General features: G+C 40.5%; 1 protein-coding gene across 1 annotated transcript; it reads right to left on the reverse strand.

Moving 5' to 3' along the window:
- Positions 1 to 415: 415 nt before the first annotated feature.
- RTCB (RNA 2',3'-cyclic phosphate and 5'-OH ligase) lies at positions 416 to 22,636 on the reverse strand. The gene is made up of 12 exons (XM_068970657.1): positions 22,514 to 22,636; positions 20,927 to 21,005; positions 18,379 to 18,446; positions 17,096 to 17,195; positions 14,901 to 15,057; positions 13,132 to 13,288; positions 11,031 to 11,190; positions 9,603 to 9,778; positions 8,633 to 8,821; positions 7,828 to 7,938; positions 6,116 to 6,235; positions 416 to 2,679 (listed from the first exon to the last, which is right to left on the reverse strand). Exons 1-12 carry the CDS (start codon positions 22,604 to 22,606, stop codon positions 2,572 to 2,574), a joined length of 1,518 nt encoding a protein of 505 aa, XP_068826758.1. The 5' UTR covers positions 22,607 to 22,636; the 3' UTR covers positions 416 to 2,571.
- Between the last annotated feature and the right edge of the window lie 795 nt (positions 22,637 to 23,431).

Genomic DNA, 23,431 nt, shown 5'->3' on the forward strand with positions numbered 1-23,431 from the left:
GGTGCTTGATTAATAATTAATAGCATCTTCATATTCAGCTGATCCAGATGGACCCAAATCATGCTCTCTGGACAATGTGAAAATCCTATGTAGTCAAGCAATGGAGCAGATGCAAAAATAAGGACATAAATGAGAAGTAAGGACAGAAGGGGTAATGTGAGTTGTGTATTGAAATATCAGGCACAGGGAGTTGTAAACACTTCAGCAATACAGATGATGCTAAAAGCAATTTTCAGAAATAGGAGAAAGTTACTTTAAAAAAGCAAGAACAAAATAGGAAAACCTAAAAAAAAAAGTTATCTTGTATGTAAGCTTTTGAACATTATATGAAGATCAAGGTTATATGAAGATGGGAGCATCTTAAGATCTGCAAGATTTTACTTCAATATTTGAATCTTCAGTTCCTTGTTGCTCCACAGAACATTTCACAAAATTAGAAAATCAGTGAGTGTTCATATTTTATGTCTCATGAATTGGTCTTTGTAGATAGGAATGACACAGTCCATCATCAATGTGTGAATGTCAGTGCTTTTTAAAATATTACTGATAAACCTACTGACTTTAGAGGCCTGAAAAAGATGTGCACAGTAATAAGATTCATTTCATGCCTGGTGAAACCAGACAGTCCCTTATCAAAGTGCATTCCCAGCTGTGTCCATGTGCCCAAGACATGGGGAACATTTAGAGCAATAAAAACAGCTGGTTACTTCAACTTTGTTTGAACATTCATTTTTAAATGGCTTTTGCCTGAAATGAGAAAATGACATCTTTAGAACAAGGAAAACAATGTTTAGTTTTCTTTTTGAACTCAAAATATTAACTATTACTTCCCAAGGTCATTAATAGGGCCAAGTTTGGGAGAAATGCTACATATAAGAAAAGCTTATAATACAGAAATGTCATGGCACAAACCATTTCTATTTCTCTACTTCATTAGCTCCCCTCTCCCCTCCCCAGAGTGACTTTCAAAACGTCCAATAGGATGTAACATATGTACCTTGGATGATCGGCAGCATTTCCTGCACTAACATCACAGTTCTGGAAGCAGACTTTGCTAAATGACATCACTGGGGAAGCCCAGTTAGAGGGAGTCCACACAGATACTCATTGTTGCCTCATCTCTGGAGAGGAGAACCTAGCACCTGCCAGAAGCCTGTTTCTCATCCTCAAACGCCTTCCAGTGTCCACTGGATCCTTAACTCACCTGTGCACAATGATCACTGGTCCAACCCAGAGGCACAAGTAACATATAATTACTGCATTAAGATTACTAACTTATTGGTAACTTTCAAACTCTAAACCCATTTAAGTTCCTGAGTGCTCAAAGTAAAGACATGCTATTTCATGTCACATTTTTTCAGAGGAAGTCTGCTTTTCTCTAGCTAGCATTTAGAAGATACTCCAATGGGGGATTTTATTATAAGTTGAGGGATAAGCGTTAGAAAAGAGTATTTTAAGGCGCATCTCTGAAAGCAACCAGGGAGAAAATCAGAAAACAGCAACACTGACCAAAGTGAAATCAAGTAGAAATACTGTCCTAAGCTATGAAACATTAAGCATGAAATATAAACAATATACTACAACTTTATTAGATTTTTCCATTTTAGTGTCTGGACTCAACTGTGGCCTCAGTACCCTATAAATTAAACATCTTCAGGTGTCATAGTACATAGCACCTCATCTGATTAGGTGGCACAAGACTAGTCAACCTGTCAACACAGAGTAACCATTAGCATCACAGCTGTGGCCATTTGATGTTTTATAATAATTCAATCACAAATGTAAAGATACTCAGTATTTTGGGGGGAGGGGTTCTCTGATGCTGCCTTGTAAGTTATTATTCAAGAAAAGTCTATCTGACCAGGCCTAATTAATGACAGACACCAGCTGATGCCATTTTCTACAGGTAAGTCAAAACTCTGCCTTATATTTAGAATGACAAAGGTAACAAGTCTATGAAGAAATATTTTCTTTTGGGTACCCATCCCTACACCTCCACACACATCCCCCCTCTATAACTTGTCCCATTATCCATCTGTTCAACATCCTTCTTTGACCCATTTGTCTGCTCCAAGTAAGAATAGTATTTAGGGTTTTGCTCAGTGCAGGACAAGATGGTATAAGAGTGGATAAGTGGACAAAGTGATAGAAGGGAAAAAGACATTCCAAAATCTTCCTATTTAATAGAATGTTCTTCACAATACCTCACAGGCTGGAAACAGAGGTTGGTGTAAAGAACTTCATTCTGATGAAGAAAGACTTGTGTGACTGAGTAAGGCAGTTTCTTGACTTAGCCTCACTCCCTACCAGATTTTTCTAAAAATCTGTGGGATAATCAGGGAGGAAGCATATACATTTCTTTCCAAGTGGGGGCACCATGACTCCTCCCAGAAGGAAAGTTTACAACATTGACTCCAGAATTGGAAGCTGACCCACTAGCCATTTTGGAATAGGCAGCTAGAGCTGCACACCATGGAACCTGTCAGGAATCGAGTCTGATGTCTGAAGAGTGTTTTTGTCCACTTCCACTTCAGGGAGGGTCAGTGGTGTCCGGTGGCCGTGGTCAGGGTTCTATCCTTTGATTACAGCAATTGGCCTCAGTTTAATGGCCTTCTTGCTGATTCCGGCATCATGGCAGGTGTTCACCACATCCGTCACGTTCTTATAGGACTCAGGGGCCTGTAGGGGTGGAGTTAAACATTGCAAAAGTCTACTTAAAATGGAATCTTTCAAAGTATTAATCTCCACTTGTAATTACAGATATGCACATTCAAATAGCACTGAGTTGGATTTGTTTTTTTTTGCCTATAAAATAAGCAAAAATTTAAAAGATGAAAGTTCAGTGTGGGTAAAGGGGCAGTATGATAAACATTCTCATCTTATTTAAAATTTTTTCTGTATTTCTCTAAATTTCCCCAAAGAACGTTATGTCATTTACATAGTAGGAAAAGCAGTAAATGTAACTGAATAAAGCACATACACCAATATCCAACTGAAAGGAAATGTATCAAATGATTCTCTTAGTGGTAACTGTCTTTGGATGGTGGAGTAATTAACAATTTTGATTTTCTCTTATTATATGTTTCTATAATTTTCAAAATTCCTGGAATGAACACATAACACCTTCACAATAAGGAGAGGTTATTACATTCACATATATAACTAACACTGTATTCATGCATGTGTATATACATACACATACACAGTTTGTCTCTGTGGTTTCTAGTAAGGCCTCCCCACCTTCCTTCAGTCTCGCCACCAACAGAACAAACCTCTTCACGCACACCTTTCATCTCCATGCCCGTCAGCACAGCAAGCTTGGAACTCTCACTGAATCCCATGGGGCTGTGTGCAACCCTTTCTGAAGGCCCATCTCTCATTCCCTTCCAGTTCCTGAAACGTTTCTACTATGACCCCTGAACTCCTTTTCACTGAGTCAAAAGCAAACAACTTCTTCCCTTCTTGTTTAAACATTCCCTTTGCCTTCTTGTTCTTGCTGAAACATGGATCTACCCTGAGGCTGTTACTTCTGCCTCCAACTTTCTGAAGTAGCAGCTGTTTTCTCTCCCAAACTGGGTCATGCCATTAGGCTGAGAGGTGGGACAGGTGTCCCTGCTCTTCACGGTTCCTTTCAGACCACTTTCCCTCCTTTCTCCCAGTTCTGAATTCTGCAGTCACCATTCATGCCAACTACTACTCTTCTTGCTGCAATCATCTGCTAGAGTCCGTTCCCATTGTCACTTGAAGATTTCCAGCTCCTGGGCCATCCTCAGCCTCTCCGGGTATAATTCTGAACAATTTCAATATCCAGGAAGAGGATCCTTTCAGTACCTGGTTTCCTAGTTCCTTCATTGCTGCTCCTTCGATGCTTACGTCAGCCATTCACTCCCAGAGTCATACCCTAGAACTAACTAGTCATCACCAATGCTTATAGCTCCCCCAGTCTCAGCTCCCAACATCCCACGTTGGTGAACACAGCCTAGGTTTTCACCTCCAACAATCCTTTAAATCTCACGAGACCCACAATCTTTCTGCAACCCATCAACAACCTTGATTATCTATCTTTCATTGTGCTGTACTTGCAACCCTGACTAAAGGAAACTCAACATCTATTTCACGCCTCCACCCATAGAGTTGAACTTAGCTGAAAAACACCCAACCACTGAATTTAAGTTCAAGTGAATCCTTGACACTGTCCTGCCAATCACCTGAATGTCACTAAGCCAATCACTCTCTCTTAAATGATGATTTCATCATACCTGAGCTCCTAGCAAAGACAAAACCCCATGAGACCTCACCTCCTTTCATTTCCTCAGTTCACCTCAGTTCAGTTCAGTCACTTAGTTGTGCCCAACTCTTTGCAACCCCATGAATTGCAGCACGCCAGGCCTCCCTGTCCATCACCAACTCCCGGAGTCCACCCAAACCCATGTCCATTGAGTCGGTGATGCCATCCAGCCATCTCTTCCTCTGTCATCCCCTTCTCCTCCTGCCCCCAATCCCTCCCAGCATCAGACTCTTTTCCAATGAGTCGCCTCAATCAGGTGGCCAGAGTATTGGAGTTTCAGCTTCAACATCAGTCCATCCAGTGAACTCCCAGGACTGATCTCCTTTAGGATGGACTGGTTGGATCTTCTTGCAGTCCAAGAGACTCTCAAGAGTCTTCTCCAACACCACAGTTCAAAAGCATCACCGCTCAGCTTCCTTTATAGTCCAACTCTCACATCCATACATGACCACTGGAAAAACCATAGCCTTGGCTAGATGGACCTTTGTTGGCAAAGTAATGTCTCTGCTTTTCAATATGCTGCCTAGGTTGGTCATAACTTTCCTTCCAAGGAGTAAGTGTCTTTTAATTTCATGGCTCCAATCACCATCTGCAGTGATTTTGGAGGCCAGAAAAATAAAGTCAGCCATTATTTCCCGTTTCCCCATCTATTTGTCATGAAGTGATGGGACCAGATGCCATGATCTTCGTTTTCTGAATGTTGAGCTTTAAGCCAACTTTTTCACTCTCTGCTTTCACTTTCATCAAGAGGCTCTTTAGTTCCTCTTCACTTTCTACCATAAAGGTGGTGTCATCTGCATATCTGAGGTTATTGATATTTCTCCCGGCAATCTTGATTCCAGCTTGTGCTTCCTCCAGCCCAGCATTTCTCATGATGTACTCTGCATAGAAGTTAAATAAGCAGGGTGACAATATACAGCCTTGACGGACTCCTTTTCCTATTTGGAACCAGTGTGTTGTTCCATGTCCAGTTCTAACTGTTGCTTCCTGACCTGCCTACAGGTTTCTCAAGAGGCAGGTCAGGTGGTCTGGTATTCCCATCTCTTTCAGAATTTCCCACAGTTTATTGTGATCCACACAGTCAAAAGCTTTGGCATAGTCAATAAAGCAGAAATAGATGTTTTTCTCGAACTCTCTTGCTTTTTCCATGATCCAGCAGATGTTGGCAATTTGATCTCTGGTTCCTCTGCCTTTTCTAAAACCAGCTTGAATATCTGGAAGTTCACGGTTCACATACTGCTAAAGCCTGGCTTGGATTTTAAACATTACTTTACTAGTGTGTGAGACGACTGCAATTGTGTGGTTGTTTCAGCATTCTTCGGCATTACCTTTCTTTGGGACCGGAATGAAAACTGACCTTTTCCAGTCCTGTGGCCACTGCTGAGTTTTCCAAATTTGCTGGCATACTGAGTGCAGCACTTTCACAGCATCACCTTTCAGGATTTGAAATAGCTCAATTGGAATTCCATCACCTCCATTAGCTTTGTTCGTAGTGATGCTTCCTAAGGCCCACTTGACTTCACATTCCAGGATGTCTGGCTCTAGGTGAGTGACCACACCATCGTGATTATCTGGGTCATGAAGATCTTTTTTGTACAGCTCTTCTGTGTATTCTTGCTACCTCTTCTTAACATCTTCTGTTTCTGCTAGGTCCCTACAATTTCTCTCCCTTATTGAGCCCATCTTTGCGTGAAATGTTCCCTTGGTATCTCTAATTTTCATCTCCTAAAGGATATTTCTATTAGCAATAGTAACAACTGCTGTCTCTGTATACTGGCATACATTATGAACAGTTTTATGCTGCATACTTATCAAAATTTCACTTACCTCTTCCATTACCAGCTTGGGTGAGGCGACACGGATCGCAATTCCCATGTCTGCCAATTTGTCGAGGACATCCTGGAAATCTAAATTACGTCTTGACTTTGCTCGGGACAGGGCACGGCCCTAGGTTGGGAAAGGAATGAACTTCATTTATAAATTATGTTCAATCCCAGTGATTATTTAAACCCTTAGGATTATATGCTTTTTCCTTGACTTCTTTTTAAACTATAAAAAGAATTAAAAAATAAGCTTTTCCTATTTCATCAAGCTTATAATGTGCCTTTAGTTGTAAGATTCATCATTTCTTTGTGGAAAACAAATCTGCATTTACAAAGCATTTTAAGATTCAGTTTTGTGTTTTTGATCACTATTATCAAGTAAATACAAATATGTTCATTTAAAATTGTAAATGATAAGTCTATCATCACAAAAACTTTATGCCATTTGTGATTTAAAACAGTTTCTCAGCCTTAGCATTTACTGACATCCTAGATTAGGTAACTGTCATACACACTGTAAGACATTTACCAGAATCTTTGGCCTCTACTCACTACATGCGAACAGCAAAATTCCTCTCCCTGACTGTGACAATAAAAAGTGCCCTGAAACATTGTTGACAGTGTGTGAGGGAAGATGATTTTGATCACTGGGTTAAAAATTAGGAGTTGAGAGGCAACTGGAAACAAGAAAGGGTCAGGAGAAAATAGTGCGGTTTATATATATATATATATATATATATATGAGGGCCTGTCCAGTTGAAAAGATATCCTAGACAGTTTCTATTTTCCACTCCATCACCAGCTAAAAACGTTGACGGCTTAGAAAAGCAGTTAGAAAACTTGTCTAGGGGCCAAATCTGGCCTACTACCTGTTTCTGTAAATAAAGTTTTATTAGACACAGCAAACCCACTTGTTTATGTACAGTTGCTTTCTACTATGATGGCAAAATGGAATGGCTCCTACAGAGATCTTCTGGCCCAAAAAACCTAAAATGTTCACTGTCTAGTGCTTTATAGAAAGTTTACCAACGCCTGGCTTAGAAGAGGCAACATACTGAAATAGGTGAGCAGTCTGCACACGGGTCCTGATTTGCAAAATACGGCATTTCCTCCAGATCTTGAGTGGATCTACTCAGTAAGGAACAAGTTGTGCTAACGGCTAAGTCTGTAAATCACTGAGAAACACTGTGAGGTAAACTTGCATCAGGTTAAGTTTTATCAGTTATGCTAGTGTGACAATTTTTCAATCCACATTTTGTGGATTCAGAGTTGAGGAACAGTCCCTAGCCATACAATGAGCTCACTAATGTTGAGATACTTGGTGACCTCAGTATGTATTATTAGACAGTATATATTCTGGGGTTAAACTCATGTAGAAAACAAGACAGATCCAAACCTCAACTTTGTTAATGTTCAACCAAGGGCTTCCCTGGTGGCTCAGACAGTAGAGAGTGTGCCTTCAGTGCAGGAGACATGGGTTCAATCCCTGGCTCTGGAAGATCCCCTGGAGAAGGAAATGGCAACCCACTCCAGTGTTCTTGCCTGGAAAATCCCATGGACAGAGGAGCCTTGCAGGCTACGGCCCATGGGATCACAAACAGTTGGACATGACTGAGCGACTTCACTTTCACTTTCAATATATTTACCCTCAAAATGGAAAGCAATGACTACACTGAAGCGAGTTTTTCTAAGTGAGCTTCTGTTTTCATAACTCACCGCTCCATGACAAGTTGTTCCAAAGGTTTCAGTCATGCCCTGCTCAGTACCAGTAAGAACATAGCTACAGGTTCCCATGGTGCCACCAATGAGCACTGGTTGTCCGGTAAGCTGAGGAAGTACACAAATCAAACATGTTAACATTCAGAACTGCATGAACTTTCCATGCCTGCGATTTAACTTTCCTCTTGCACTAAAGGACTGTGGAGAAGCCTGGGCCTCTCAATGTACTGCTCTCACAACTATATTAAGACAGTATTTTGATTCTCTCATAACTGAGAGGTAAGGGTAGAGGATGGGAGGGAATATTGAAGACCAGGAAGATAGAAGACAGACCAAAAGTAAGAGCAAAACAAAACTCAAATGTGTAGGGAAGAGTTTTTAGGAAGAACCATGCTGAGTAAGCGTGGCACTTGCCCTCTCAGGCTTGTTTCCTGATCTGTGAAATGGCTGGTTAAGGGTCCTTCTAACTTGATCACAGCCAGATATCAAAAGGAGAAGAGGAATGAAACAGACTGAGTTTAGTCTTAATCCTGTCTTCTAATCATTCAAAGGCCTTAAAAAGATAATCTTAATGTATCTCAATGGAGCAGAATATTCTCTGTGCAGCATTGTTTAGACAGCACACTGCAAGCACAGATGAAGGGTGAAGTCGTGCTTCAGAGAAGACTGGAAATCACCGTTCTCATGGATGACAGACTGTTTTCTTTTCACAATTGCTGCTTTCCTGTTTAAATTCGTCCATATTTAGAACTGTCCAAATCATGCCCCCACCACTTAAAACCACAAATGGCTCAGTACGTACTTGGTAATCAACCGCAATGAGGGGATGGTGAGGAGGGAAGGCTCGGGTGGACCCCTTCCTGTGTACTAACAGAGTCCGCTCCTTCCCGTCCACCACATGCTGTTCTACTTTGGCAATGTTGTGAGAAACATCATAGATCACGTGCAGGTCCAAGTCATCAGGGGTTGTGTTGAAGACCTTGGCAAAAGCCTAAGAGAGAAAGCTTAATGTTAATAGTGGCCAGAACTAGCTCTTCAGAAATTATTGATTCTGAAAGCTCTGTTCCTGAAGGGAGTGAGGGATCTAAGAGTTCAAAATTAGCAAAATTGTTAATCTTCATGTAAAGGACAAAAACTGTCTTTAGACCACAGAGCAAGTTTCACCGAATAAATTGCAACTACTCTTGGGACTTCCTTGGTGGTCCAATGGTTGAGAATCCACTGGCCAGTGCAGAGAACACAGGTTTGATCCCTGGTCCGGGAAGATCCCACAAGCCACAACTATTGAGCCCACACGCCTAAAGCCCGTGCCCTGCAACCAGAGAAGCTTCTGCAAGGAGAAGCCCGAGAACCGTAACTGGAGAGTGGCCACTACTCCCTGCAGCCAGAGGAAGCCTGGGAGTAGCAGCAAAGACCCAGCAAAGCCAGATTCTTTCTTAAAGAAACCCTTTGGAGGGAAAAAAGATTACAGCTACTCTTGATCTCACTCTTCAGAAGTGGTTCTTCCTCAGCCTTCTGAATTTTAGGGAACAGGACTTCCACTCTCTCCACCGCTCAAGGCAAATTCTAGGAATAATTTTAGCTTCTCTTCTCCCCACTCCTGATACCCTACTGAGTGAGCTTAAGGACACAACAAAAACTTGGACTCTTTGCCAATATTTTGAATATCTATTACACAACCAAATTATATAAGCTTTGACTTAATTACACTGTTTTAAATCATTTAAGTTCATCATATTTAACTAGGAACAGCCGAGCAGCTTCAACTGTACCTGACGGGTTAAGAAGGTCATGGAAGAGCGGTTGACCCAGGCATAGTTCCCAGCTGCTGCCATTCCCTTCAGGTAGTCCTGACCCTCTGGGGAAGCGATTTGAGCACAAGCCAACTGACGGTCGTTGACTATAATCTTGTCTCTCTTCATGGCTTTTTCCATAGCCACAAGTGCATCTGAAAGAAGAGAGAGCAACAAGTCCAAGTCAGCCGGCTTTCCCTTTATAATTCAGATTTACTGCAGAAAGGTAGACTATATTCAAAGCCACTCTAAGAAGAAACAAGTAAAACACAACTTTCCCTTTAAATTGTTTCTGAGCTCACCTACTTGTTGGTTAAGATGTATTTATGGAGAATCTTCTGTCAGAGCTATCTGACACAATGTATGTGGACTCCAAAGAGAACACCTGCTCTCTAGGACTTGTAAGGGGAACAGAGGTGTACAGAATTAACATCATGGTCTGAGTTGCTCTTTTCCTGGCATATGAATGAGAAGTAGTAAAACATGTATTTCTATCACGGCTTCTGAAAATAATTTTCAGTGACTTAACCTAAAAGAACTGGAGACAAGTTGCTAGATCTTCTGTATGCAAATCGAATTCATGATAAACTGTAGAGAAGTACTGAGTAGAAAGTTCAGAAATGTTAGTCAGTGCTCCATACACCTGCTAGACAAAATACCCTATACAGGCCATGTTGGGACAAATCATTTAATTCCCACAGAATGAAACGTACATACAAGGATGAACCATAATTGTAACTCAGAGTTTATAATTTCCATGTGCCCATATAACTTATCCTATATCCATAAACCCTTTCACACATCCTACAAACCATCCAAAATGACCTTTAATTCCCTGCCTCCTGCTTTTGTTTATGCTGTTTTCTGGTCATGAATGTCCTGCACATATGATTGTTCAAATGTTGTGTGTCTATGAAGTCACCCCTAAAATCTTTTACCCAAACATTCTGCCTCTTTCATAGTATTTTATCAATTACTATCTTTTGTCTTTAGTTTTTCTTTTTAATAAACATGAGATTATCTCCCTCATAAGATAATCTGATGGCAGAGTCCCTGCTATCTCATCACTGAATCCATCATAACACCCAAATAAATCTGCATCTATCATAAATTCTACAATTTAAGATTTTTATTGCTCTTTCTTGGTCAGATAGTAACAGTAATCTGTAGAGTAAACATAAAAGGTGGAGCTTTTACAACACCATACAAAATAATTATTCTCACTTTTTTCCAACAAGCAAGTTAAGGCCTAGTGAAGTTAATTTGTTCAAGGATGCGTTGCCAGTGAGAAAAACAAGGGTAAAAGATGACAAGTAAACTTTCAGCACTTTCTCCCTTAAACTTCTATATGGTTCCCCATAAAATGTACTTTTTAGCACCAAGCCAAAACTTAGGTCCAGAATATACCTGTGGCGACTTGGTGGCCCAAGCCTCTGCTTCCACTGTGGATCATCACACACACCTGTCCCTTATGGTCAATGCCCATTTTCTTAGCAGCATACTCGTTGAAAATCTCATCCACAACCTGGATTTCTGCATAGTGGTTGCCTGCTCCCAGAGTCCCCAACTACAAAAGTGAGAATGTTTGATGAAACAGCAGCTACTCTGGATTGAAAAAATCCCTTTAAAAAGCAAATTGGTAGAAACAATCAACAAAAAGATAACCACACAAATAGTGTTTTATGTAATAAAGAAACTTCTAAGCTTAGAAAGGTTTCATTTATTTCAAGTAGTATTCCACACAATTAAAATAGCGTACAGCAGTTCCTGCAGTTTATTATATCATTATTTGCTTGAGGAACAACACAAAAAGCTTCATCAACCAAAACTCAGACCATCAAATAGCTCACAGGACAATTTAAACATCATGGACAGAATGGTCAAATTTTGGGATGAACTCCTCTTGAGAAACCTATATGCAGGTCAGGAAGCAACAGTTAGAACTGGACATGGAACAACAGATGGTTCCAGATAGGAAAAGGAGTGCGTCAAGGCTGTATATTGTCACCCTGCTTATTTAACTTATATGCAGAGTACATCATGAGAAATGCTGGGCTGGAGGAAGCACAAGCTGGAATCAAGATTGCCGGGAGAAATATCAATAACCTCAGATATGCAGATGACACCACCTTTATGGTAGAAAGTGAAGAGGAACTAAAGAGCCTCTTGATGAAAGTGAAAGCAGAGAGTGAAAAAGTTGGCTTAAAGCTCAACATTCAGAAAACGAAGATCATGGCATCTGGTCCCATCACTTCATGGGAAATAGATGGGGAAACAGTGGAAACACTGTCACACTTTATTTTGGGGGGCTCTAAAATCACTGCAAATGGTGACTGTAGCCATAAAATTAAAAGATGCTTACTCCTTGAAAGGAAAGTTATGACCAACCTAGATAGTATATTAAAAAGCAAAGACATTACTTTGCCAACAAAGGTCCATCTAGTCAAGGCTATGGTTTTTCCTGTGGTCATGTATGGATGTGAGAGTTGGACTGTGAAGAAAGCTGAGAGGCGAAGAATTGATGCTTTTGAACTGTGGTGTTGGAGAAGACTCTTCAGAGTCCCTTGGACTGCAAGGAGATCCAACCAGTCCATTCTGAAGGAGATCAGCCCTGGGTGTTCTTTGGAAGGAATGATGCTAAAGCTGAAACTCCAGTACTTTGGCCACCTCATGCGAAGAGTTGACTCATTGGAAAATACTGTGATGCTGGGAGGGATTGGGGGCAGGAGGAGAAGGGAACAACAGAGGATGAGATGGCTGGATGGCATCACCGACTCGATGGACATGAGTTTGAGTGAACTCCAGGAGTTGGTGATGGACAGGGAGGCCTGGCGTGCTGCAATTCATGGGGTCGCAAAGAGTCAGACACCGCTGAGTGACTGGACTGAACTGATGAATGCTGACTCTTACACATCACTGGAAGGATATATCCCATAATTGGAGCTAACAGATGATTTAGGAACCCAGAAAATGGCAGTGCAACAAGAGTCTTCAGAGGTTACCTAGTTTTAACTTTTATCTCAATTCTCACCTAAGAAAACAAGACCCAGAAGGCAAGAGACTTGCCTAAAGTCATAGTCAATCAGTGGCGAAGCCATTACAATTAATGTAAATTTCAAACATCTGGTATATTTTTATCTCATGGACACCACGAACTGAGAAGGTATCTGTTTTCAACTTAGATGCTAGAAAACTTTCAGCCAAATCTGTAGATTGTCAAAGTTTCTACATAAGCAATTTTGGTATATATTTTAAGTCTTATAATCGTATTTCATTTTCTTCCCATCCATTTCTAATTCATGACACCTTGTTTTATTTTATGAATATGTGCAAGCTCCTGACAGCTTTTTAAAAGAGTAAGAATGAAGCATAAATAAAATTGTGTTCCTTTCAATGTACTCTGGAAAATGCTGGGGATATACTCTCCACACATGGAAGATGTCCTCTCCACCAAAATAAAAAAACAACATGAAAAAAATGAACATCTCCCCTCGAAAGTGAGTGTTACCTGGGGAAGGCCTCTTTTTTTAGCCCTGGCTGAGACTTTATTGGGATCAGCTTGCAGCATCCTTCCATACTCCTCACAGTGCTCCTTGTCCTCTGCCCAGGCATAGCCTTCTCTCAGGGACCAGTCCACACCCATCTCCAAGGCCTCCTCCAAGTCTCTGAGTGAGTAACAACGTGAAGGTCACTTCACAGCCAAGGCAGATCAAAACCTAAGAATGACCACATCTCAAAGGGCAGAGGAAAGCACTACATTTATTGCCTGTGCCTCAGGCAATGTGTGAGACATAGTTCATGCTATTAGCAATTTTAGTTTTTTGAGGAAAGCAGTTTCATAAATAATTTAATATTAAAGTACTAAATACCACACTGGAGATGATTATAGTTCTTCACATTTTTACAGCCCCTCATACTTTTCAAATTTTATTTACCTCTCTGATTCCGAATTCTGTGATGCAGTGATTAAGCAGCCACAGAAAATTTATAACTATAACAACAATCATTATCTACCACCAACTTTACCATAGTTAACACTAATTTTTCATAGTAACTTATGAAAAATTACAAAGAATAAATAAATCTATCTCAATATCCTCAGGCAACATAGGTTAAATTTTAAGGTTTATTCCTACCTTCACAGAAGTACTACCTAGCTTCAGTGTATCTGCATTTTGAAGTTGAGCTATATACACATTAAACCCCTAGAAGAAAAAAGCTCTCATCTTCACCTAAGGTCCAGCCCTCTTTCAAATATTATCAGGAGCAATTACAATGATCAGTGTGCCCTCCCCACAACAGCTCATTTCAAACATTACCTATTAGGACAAAATTCCTGTCAAAAATATTTGTAAAGATGCTTGGAATTTATTAGATGTTCCAAGTATGCTTTTCAAAGTGGAAATGCATGTCAGGGACCACATAAAATCATAAAATAAGCATCTTCCAAATGTATCAGTTTTACTCTAAGTGTTTTTTTGGGGGGTTGTGTTTTGCATTTTGGTAAATAGGAATTATATATAACAGGAAATAGCTAAAACATTTTAACATTAATGTCTCTACATGTAACTGAATAGAACACAAAATTCATACAGATCTTAAAGATAAAACAGAAGATATTAAAGAGGTACACTTACTAAGCACACCCTGCAAAGTGTAAGGTGCACAGCTTTACACGAGATATGACACACCAATGGCCACTAAAAGGCCACTGCAGGGTAGTCCTACACAGAATTCTCTACTTTGGAAATACATGAAATCGTAGGTGAGGGACAAACTCAGGGCTATCACCCAAAAAGGAAGGTCGTCAATAAATACATATTCACTGACGAAGGACAGTGGTGTTCAGAATATAACCTCTGAAGCCAAAGGATCCTTGATGTGAATCCTGACTTTACTCACTAGCTTATTTACTATTATCTCTTTAAACCTCAGTTTCCTTTCTTGTAAACCAGGGATAATATTAGCATTATTACCTATACAAAATGATACACACATCCACCACCACACAATGCTTTGCACACAGGAAATGCTCAGTAAACATTAAAGAATATTATTCTATTTAGAACTGTATGTCAAAGGCTGTCACAATGAACATGAATTGACTAATGTTTCTAACAAACGTTATAGACCTCATGCTGAAAAAAAACAATTCATTACACTTCCTGAAAAGTGACTGAACAATCCCTATCTCCTAAATCTCCTACACTGGAAATGAACCTGAGGATCATGTGGTTATTATCTCTCATTCCATATATTGGAAACTTTTGTTCTTACTTGGCATTCATCGGGATGACACCTTTTGACCCCACTCCCACAGGAATGTGGTCAAACATAGCTTGGGCAAGTTGCTCTTTCACAGGCTGAACATCACTTTCATCTAAATTGGTTCTCAGCAAGCGGACACCACAGTTAATGTCAAATCCGACACCACCTACAAAATAGAGAAAAATTAAGTCAAATATTAGCAAAACCAGGTGTTTAGGCATTGTTACCAGTGGTTACTCACTATGAATAAAGGGTTTAAAAGATAGCCACTCTTAAAGATAACTGTTTTAAAGTAGCTGACAAAGTAGCTAACAACAACATAATTTAAAAACATACTAAAGTACTCTGTGGGCCAAGGAGGCAAAAATAACCATAAGTAACATTTAGACCAGAGATTAAAATGTGAATTATGTGCTTCTCTTTTTTTCTTGGTCAATCTTATCAGGGGTTCATGGATTCTATTAGTCCTTTCAAAGAACCAACTTTTGACTTTGTTGATCCTTTCCATTGTATATTGTTTCATTAATCTTGCTCTTATTTCCATCTTTCTTTGTTTCTTGGGTTTAATTTGTTGTGCTTTCTGTTAACTTTTTGAGATGGATGCTTATATCATTGATACTGTAGCCTTTCTTCTTTTGTAATCTGTGCACCGAAGGCTGTGTATTTCTATTCAAGGATGGTATTAATAGTAACAATTTTTAGACAAGTTATTTTAAAAGTTATCATTAGTTAAAATTATTTTGTAGTTTCCATTATGCTTTTCTTGACCCATGGGTTATTTAAATGCATACTGCTCAATTTATAAACGTATGGGGTTTCTTCCCCTTAGTTTTTATTGTTCACGATTTCTAACTTAACTTCCACTGCAGCAGGATACTACTCTTTGTATCAGTGGTTCTTAGGTATGGCCCAGAGATCATATCATGTCTTTAGGATTAACTGTATAACAATGCTAAGACATTCATTAGCCTTTTAAATGCATTCTCTCTACTGCACAGTGAAGTTTTCCAAAGGCTACATGACATGTGATAACATGTTTGCTGTGAGGCATAATGAAACATGGAATGTGTCCTTACGTGTTACTGTTTTAAACTTTTTCAGTTTTAATTTCCAGTAAGGTAAACATCAACAAAAGCCTTTGAGACCAACCTTCAGTAATTTTAAGAATGTAAAAAGGTCTCAAGTCTAAAGTTTGGGAACTGCTACTCTGATTTCAAAGCTTTGAAATTTGAGATCATCTTTGTGGCTCAGTACATGGTTTAGTTTTGGTGAACATTCTATGTGCACTTGAAAAGAATGTGTATTCTACAGTTCTCAGATGCACTATAATGTGGGTGCACATACAATCACATCCGTATCTTAGAGGTTAAAGTGTCAAGTCTGTAACAGGGTTATTTGCATCAGCTGTGTCCTCAAGGACAAATTTGCCATGACCTCAAAAGAAAAACTAAAAGTGCTAAATATTGGGGGCATGTACTTGCACTTTTTCCTCTGGATCTTAGCCTCACAAATTTTTACCATCTCAACAGTTTTCTTATGGTTTCAACAGATGTGTTTTGGTTTTGTTTTGAAATTTTTACACAGTTTTTCTCATTATTCTTGGCAGAGGATTGCTCTAAAATGATCCTGTCCACCAAAACTCTCAACATATAATTTGTACTTTCATCTTTTTTTTGAGCAAAGATACTACTTCTGGTCTGAAGTATTTTCAGTGAAAGCATACCACAGCAGAAAAGCAGTGTACAACTAGAAGTGGATAATAACGACGATAATGAGAGCAGATGCCTATCAAGTACTTCCTAAGTGTCTAGCTTTGTACTAAGTATTTTAGCCCAGCTTAATGCATTTAATCTTCACAAAAATATTATGTCATAAGTAATATCATTAGCTCCAATTTGCCTAAGAGGTAACTGTGACACAAAGAAGATACACTAGCCAGGGAAGTCTTTTGGTTTGTTTTGTAGCCAATGTCTGAATAATGCCTGGCACAAAGTAGGAGCTCAAATAGTTTTAAATAAATATATGCTTTATTTGATATTTTAATAGCCTCCAAGTGTCCACAATTAATCCTCTCAGAAAATGAAGAAATGATAGAACATGATGAAGCTGACATGCACACACAAAAAGCAGCCACAATCTATTCTGGAAAGGCTATGATTCTGAGAAACTACACGCCTGACAGCAGACGTGCACAGCGACCTTACCTGGGGATACCACTGCTTCAGGGTCATTCATATCAAAGGCTGCCATATTTCCAATAGCAAACCCATAACCTGAATGGACATCAGGAAGACCGATGGATCGCTGAAAGAAAATCAGAAAAAGAAATACAGCTTTCTCCATCTGGCACTCTGACAGATCTTACTCTAAAACAGACTGGGAATTAAAACCTTCCCCAAATCAAGATTCTGTTTTGACGAAATCTTCTCTATTGGTAGAAACTGGGTATAAAAATTCCTAATCATAAAGCTAGATATGGCAGGAAAGACTTTTTACAAAGTTTGACCACTGGGACTTTCCCACGTGCAGTTCAGCCAAAAGACAAAAAAATCCACAACCTTCCCCACCCCCTCAAATCCTGACCATTAACTAAGAAAACTGAAAAGAGAAACGCCTCAGTACAACATGATATAGAACCACACGCTAATTTTAATACTATTACATTTTAAAGATGATGCTTAGACATTGACAAATTGTGGTCATGTCAGGTTGACAGGAGTGAAATGCCAGATTTACAAAGGTTCTCAGTGTTTAAGAAATAAGACAAATGTAACACATCTGATGGAATGAAAACTGTACACTGTCTACATCTGGGGCCTAGGGAAGTATCCTGACTCAGAAAGAACGGAGATCACAACATGGTAGGGATACGTACAGACACCTGAACTCTTCCTTAAATGTACAACCCACGTCTCTTCATTTCTTCCCCCAAGTGCTGAACACAGTAACCTGCATCAAGACCTCAAATCACGTCTGCCGGATTTAACATCTACCCCTAGTGGTGGAATCCGAAATGCAGACTCGGGTAGGGGGCCCACTTGTATCATCCACTTCTATCCACAGCATCGCCACCAGCCTCCTTTTCCAATCATACCCTCACCAGCTCTATTGTGCACCTCTCTCCCTTCCCTCAGTCCTAACCCTTATACTTCTTTCCAGTCTTCCTCCAGTTATCCTCTTGAATGCGGCCACACTGAAACTTTCACTGGTGGCACACTAATATAAGAATAATGTGTACAACAAGAAACAAGAGAACAAAATCTACTCCAAAGGTTCTCAAACACTTACAGATTCTGGCCAAAGGCAACCAGAAACTGAGATATTACCCAGATTCAATTATTTCTTTAAATTTCACAGTTATTTCTAGATGTTTGAGGGTCACAGTCTAGATGATACCACTATCAGCTAGGCATGGCCATTCATCTATTTAACAAAGTTTTAGACTAAAAGAAAATATAAGTGATTAAAGCTCTGAATATGGACTCACATGAACAATCCCAGGCAGGGCGGCCACATTGCCAATTTGTTTCATGGCTGGCAGGAAGCCACCAACACCTGAAAACAAAATTTCAATATGAGAAAAGTGAACACATTTGATTTTTGGTAGTTCAGTTCAGTTCAGTTACTCAGTTGTGTCTGACTCTTTATGAGACCCCATGCACTGCAACACGCCAGGCCTCCCTGTCCATCACCAACTCCCAGAGTCCACCCAAACCCATGTCCATCAAGTTGGTGATGCCATCCAACCATCTCATCCTCTGTTGTCCCCTTCTCCTCCTGCCCTCAATCTTTCCCAGCATCAGGGTCTTTTCAAATGAGTCAGCTCTTCGCATCAGGTGGCCAAAGTATTGGAGTTTCAGTTTCAACATCAGTCCATCCAATGAACACCCAGGACTGATCTCCTTTAAGATGGACTGGTTGGATCTCCTTGCAGTCCAAGGGACTCTCAAGAGTCTTTTCCAACACCACAGTTCAAAAGCATCAGTTCTTCAGCACTCACCTTTCTTTATAGTCCAACTCTCACATCCATACATGACCACTGGAAAAACCATAGCCTTGACTAGACGGACCTTTGTTGACAAAGTAATGTCTCTGCTTTTGAATATGCTGTCTAGGTTGGTCATAACTTTCCTTCCAAGAAGTAAGTGTCTTTTAATTTCATGGCTGCAATCACCATCTGCAGTGATTTTGGAGGCCAGAAAAATAAAGTCAGCCACTGTTTCTCCTGTTTCGCCATCTATTTGCCATGAAGTGATGGGACCAGATGCCATGATCTTAGTTTTCTGAATGTTGAGCTTTAAGCCAACTTTTTCACTCTCCTCTTTCACTGTCGTCAAGAGGCTCTTTAGTTCTTCTTCACTTTTTGCCATAGGGGTGGTGTCATCTGCATATCTGAGGTTATTGATATTTCTCCCGGCAGTCTTGATTCCAGCTTGTGCTTCCTCCAGCCCAGCGTTTCTCATGATGTACTCTGCATAGAAGTTAAAGAAGCAGGGTGACAATATACAGCCTTGATGGATTCTTTTTCCTATTTGGGACCAGTCTGTTGTTCCATGTCCAGTTCTAACTCTTGCTTCCTGTCCTGCCTACAGGTTTCTCAAGAGGCAGGTCAGGTGGTCTGGTATTCCCATCTCTTTCAGAATTTTCCACAGTTTATTGTGATCCACACAGTCAAAGGCTTTGGCATAGTTAATAAAGCAGAAATGGATGTTTTTCTGGAACTCTCTTGCCTTTTCAATGATTCAGCGGATGTTGGCAATTTGATCTCTGGTTCCTCTGCCTTTTCTAAAACCAGCTTGAACATCTGGAAGTTCATGGTTCATGTATTGCTGAAGCCTGGCTTGGAGTATTTTAAGCATTACTTTACCAGCATGTGAGATGAGTGCAATTGTGTGGTAGTTTGAGCATTCTTTGGCATTGCCTTTCTTTGGGATTTTTGGCAGAAATATAGTCAAACTTTTCTAGACTGGATCAAATGAAGGGGTAGTGGTTAGTTCTACAACAGCAAAGTTTTCATGAGTGTGTTTGAGATGAAGTGGGAAAGAAGGCGGCACACACACAGGAAAGCGGTGAGGGCAACCAGACTAATTATGAAACATGCCATCAGTATTCTGTGCAGACCATGATGGTTGCCTACAAATATTCTACTTGGAGTTGTAAAACAAAATCATTACACATTATGTTGTCAATATTAAAAAAGCATTCTTTTAACTGTTCATAACATCAAAAAAAACACAAAAACTAGTTTTACTCTAAATGACAAAGAAGGGCAATTAGGAAGTGTTGTGAAAACACTGCATGGAGAGTCAGGGGATCTGGGGTTGTAATATCAGCACATTTTTTTAGACAAGTCAGCATGCCCTGGTGAGACAGAGGTGAAATTATTTTAGGTTTGTTGACGGAAAAAAAAAAAGGGTTACAACTAGATTTCTATTTCACCATCATCATCAGAATGGTACACATTTATCTCTATATCTCCCAGTAGTCTTACAAGATAGGTGTGATAAACTCTTTTTTACAGATGAGAAAGTTTAGTGAGACTAAAGGTATACTGACTTTGTAATTAGACACAACTGGATCTGAATTCTGGTTCTGTCACTGAGAAACTATAGCCCTGGATGAACTAAAATGACTTAACCTCACCGAGCCTTGACTTAAACATCTGTAAAATGGAGATATGTTCCTCTTAGAGTTACTCCAAGAATTACATGCCATAAGCTATGTAAATGCCTGTACATTTACATAGTAAGTGCACAGTAAATGGTTGCTCTTATCGTAACTGTCAGAGGTTAGGTGCAAAACCAACCAGGTCTATACAGCTAAAGTGGATAAAGCTAAAGTGGATCCACCTACAAGCCCAGGTGGCCAAAAATGTGATCACGAAAAAGTAACAGGCTTTTGTCTCACTTCAAGTCTTGATCATTCCTCGATAATACTTTTGTATTTTTAAATTATAATTATTTGAGTTACCACTTTCAGGCCACAAGGTACATACTAGCTGTACTACCACATGTAAAACTGTATAATTTACGTACCACCACCTCGACAGGCATTCCTTAATTCTTCAAACATTAATTTTTCCAGAGAATCATTCACATAGAAAACTCCTTCAACCTGGTATCAGAGAAAAGGAAAAATTATGTCAGAGCACATGGACCTGATATACAAGTACTGGATAGAATACAAACACTGCAGACAATATTTAGTTTGCTTTACTCTTCATAAAACATTTTCACACTACCTTAAATAGCAGACAACTTCTTACAAGATGTTCCCATCTTTAAATATATCTTTAAAAGGTATTTTACAATATTCCACAAATCATTTTGTTTATTCTCCTACTCTCATAAGCCACATTTAAAAGTTCAAGAGGTAAAATATTTTGTGTGCATGTGGGATTAAGAAAAGTCTTCCAACAATGCTCTCACTAAGGCCAAAGGTCTCAGTATTCTCGTGCTTCTAAAACATCAGTAGCTTTTGAAAAAAAAGAATCAAAAACTCAGATCTAAACAGACAAATGCAATCATCTGACCTAAGCACACTTTTTCCGTGTCTAAGACAACAGCCCACTACACTTTACTGTCTTCTGTTCTGATTTACAAATCTGTACTTATGTAGACAGTGAATTAAAAAAAGCTTAGTTTTACAATCTGTGTAATTTTAAGAGAATAAAAAAGCTTGATGATAGAGGCACACACAAGACAATGGAAGATATACTTATGTAACACCAAAGGCGAGAACATGTTAATCAGAGATCAAATATTATGAAGGATCTGCCAAGGATCCTGACAAATGCCTTCTTTCTTCACTTTAATGAAAGACAGTAAGCACAAATGGCAAGGAAGCCCCAAAATAACAGAGACCAGGTTTTAAAACTCTCTAGTATCAGGGTTCCAAGTCTTCGTCGGGAATACATCATCCTGTCAGACGAAGAAGACATCAACTGGACACCAGTGTCTTGGCTGAGCTTCTACTAGGTGAGTAAAGGAAGCTGTGCATCCGACTGACCCTCCAGGCCCTACTTGACAAGTGCCTGTGAAAAAGACAACACCTCGCCCTGTGACCTTTCTCGTCTGTTTCGAGAATAAAGACTGTCCTATTAAAACTCTGTCAATTGAAATAAAAAAAACCCACAAAGAGCAGTACAGTGAACTAAAAACTTGGTACAGTGAATACAGGTCCGTAAACGTTACATAAATGACCAGCATGACTCAGAGGAGCGGAGTTTGGCCCAAGCAACTCTACTCCGGACTGGCTGATCACCTAATGGAAGACCACTGCTGTCTCCAAGGCTCAGGAACGGTCCGTTTACCAGACTTCTGTGTGAAAACGCTTCGCAAAGGCCAGTTTCGTATTTATGTGGATGCGCTGGACGCATTCCGCTTTCTTCACCCTCACTGTGCCGAGACGTCTCCACCGGAGACGTTAGGTCTGCACGGATGAAGCACTCACGGGCCGGAGGGGAACTTGGGGTGGACGCCGGGGACCTGGAGAAAATCCGTTGGCGGCGGGACGAGGCCGGCCGCGCGCGCTAGGGGTCTGGAGGGGTTGGAGAAGGCCCCGCCCGGTGGGCAGGGAGGCGCCGCAGACCCCCAGCCACGGGCCCTGCTCCCCCGCCTCACCTGCATGTTGGGCACGAAGCCCTTCTTGATTCTCCAGCAGTTCTTATTGATCTTTTCCAAGAACTGCAGCTCATCATTATAACTGCGACTCATGGTGGCGAAAACTCCCGGCTTCGCTTTGAGGAGCCACTGGCCGCGTTGTCCCGCTGACTTAAACACCGCCTTCTGGCACTCAGCGCGCAGGCGCGGCCGGTTTCGCAGCAGGGTGGGCGACGGCAACCGCCGAGGTTCAAAACTTCTATCAATCGCGCGCGCGCGCGCGCGCGCTCTCTTCTTCCTTTGCTAGTTAAGATAGACCATCCTCTAGCGTTTATCTTTGTGGATGTTAACTAGTCACTCTCTTTCAGGCTAAAGCTAAGCTAAATCTAGTACTTTTTAGTGTGATCTAGTTATCTTTCGTTTTAGAAGTGCTTTTCAGCATTGGACAGAGGAGCCTGGTAGGCTACAGTCCATAGGGTCCCAAAGAGCTGGACACGACTAAAGAGTCGGACACGACTGAGCGACTGAACTGAACTGAACTGAACTGAACTGAGCAACTTCACATTCACATTCAGCATTGAAAAACGCACTGAGTCTGGATCAGGTCCAGTTGTTCTATGGAATCATCTGCTTGGAGTTTCAGTTCAGTTCAGTCGCTCAGTCATGTCCGACTCTTTGCGACCCCATGGACTGCAGCACGCCAGGATTCCCTGTCCATCACCAACTCCCGGAGCTTATTCAAATTCATGTCCATCCAGTCGGTGATGCCATCCAACCATCTCATCCTCTGTCGTCCCCTTCTTCTCCCGCCTTCAATCATTCCCAGCATAAGGGTCTTTTCAAATGAGTCAGTTCTTCCCATTAGGTGACCAAAGTATTGGAGTTTCAGCTTCAGCATCAGTCCTTCCTTTTAAACATAAATTTATTTATTTTAATTGG

Source organism: Capricornis sumatraensis, chromosome 4 (assembly GCF_032405125.1).
Source record: "Capricornis sumatraensis isolate serow.1 chromosome 4, serow.2, whole genome shotgun sequence".
Lineage (NCBI taxonomy): Eukaryota > Metazoa > Chordata > Mammalia > Artiodactyla > Bovidae > Capricornis > Capricornis sumatraensis.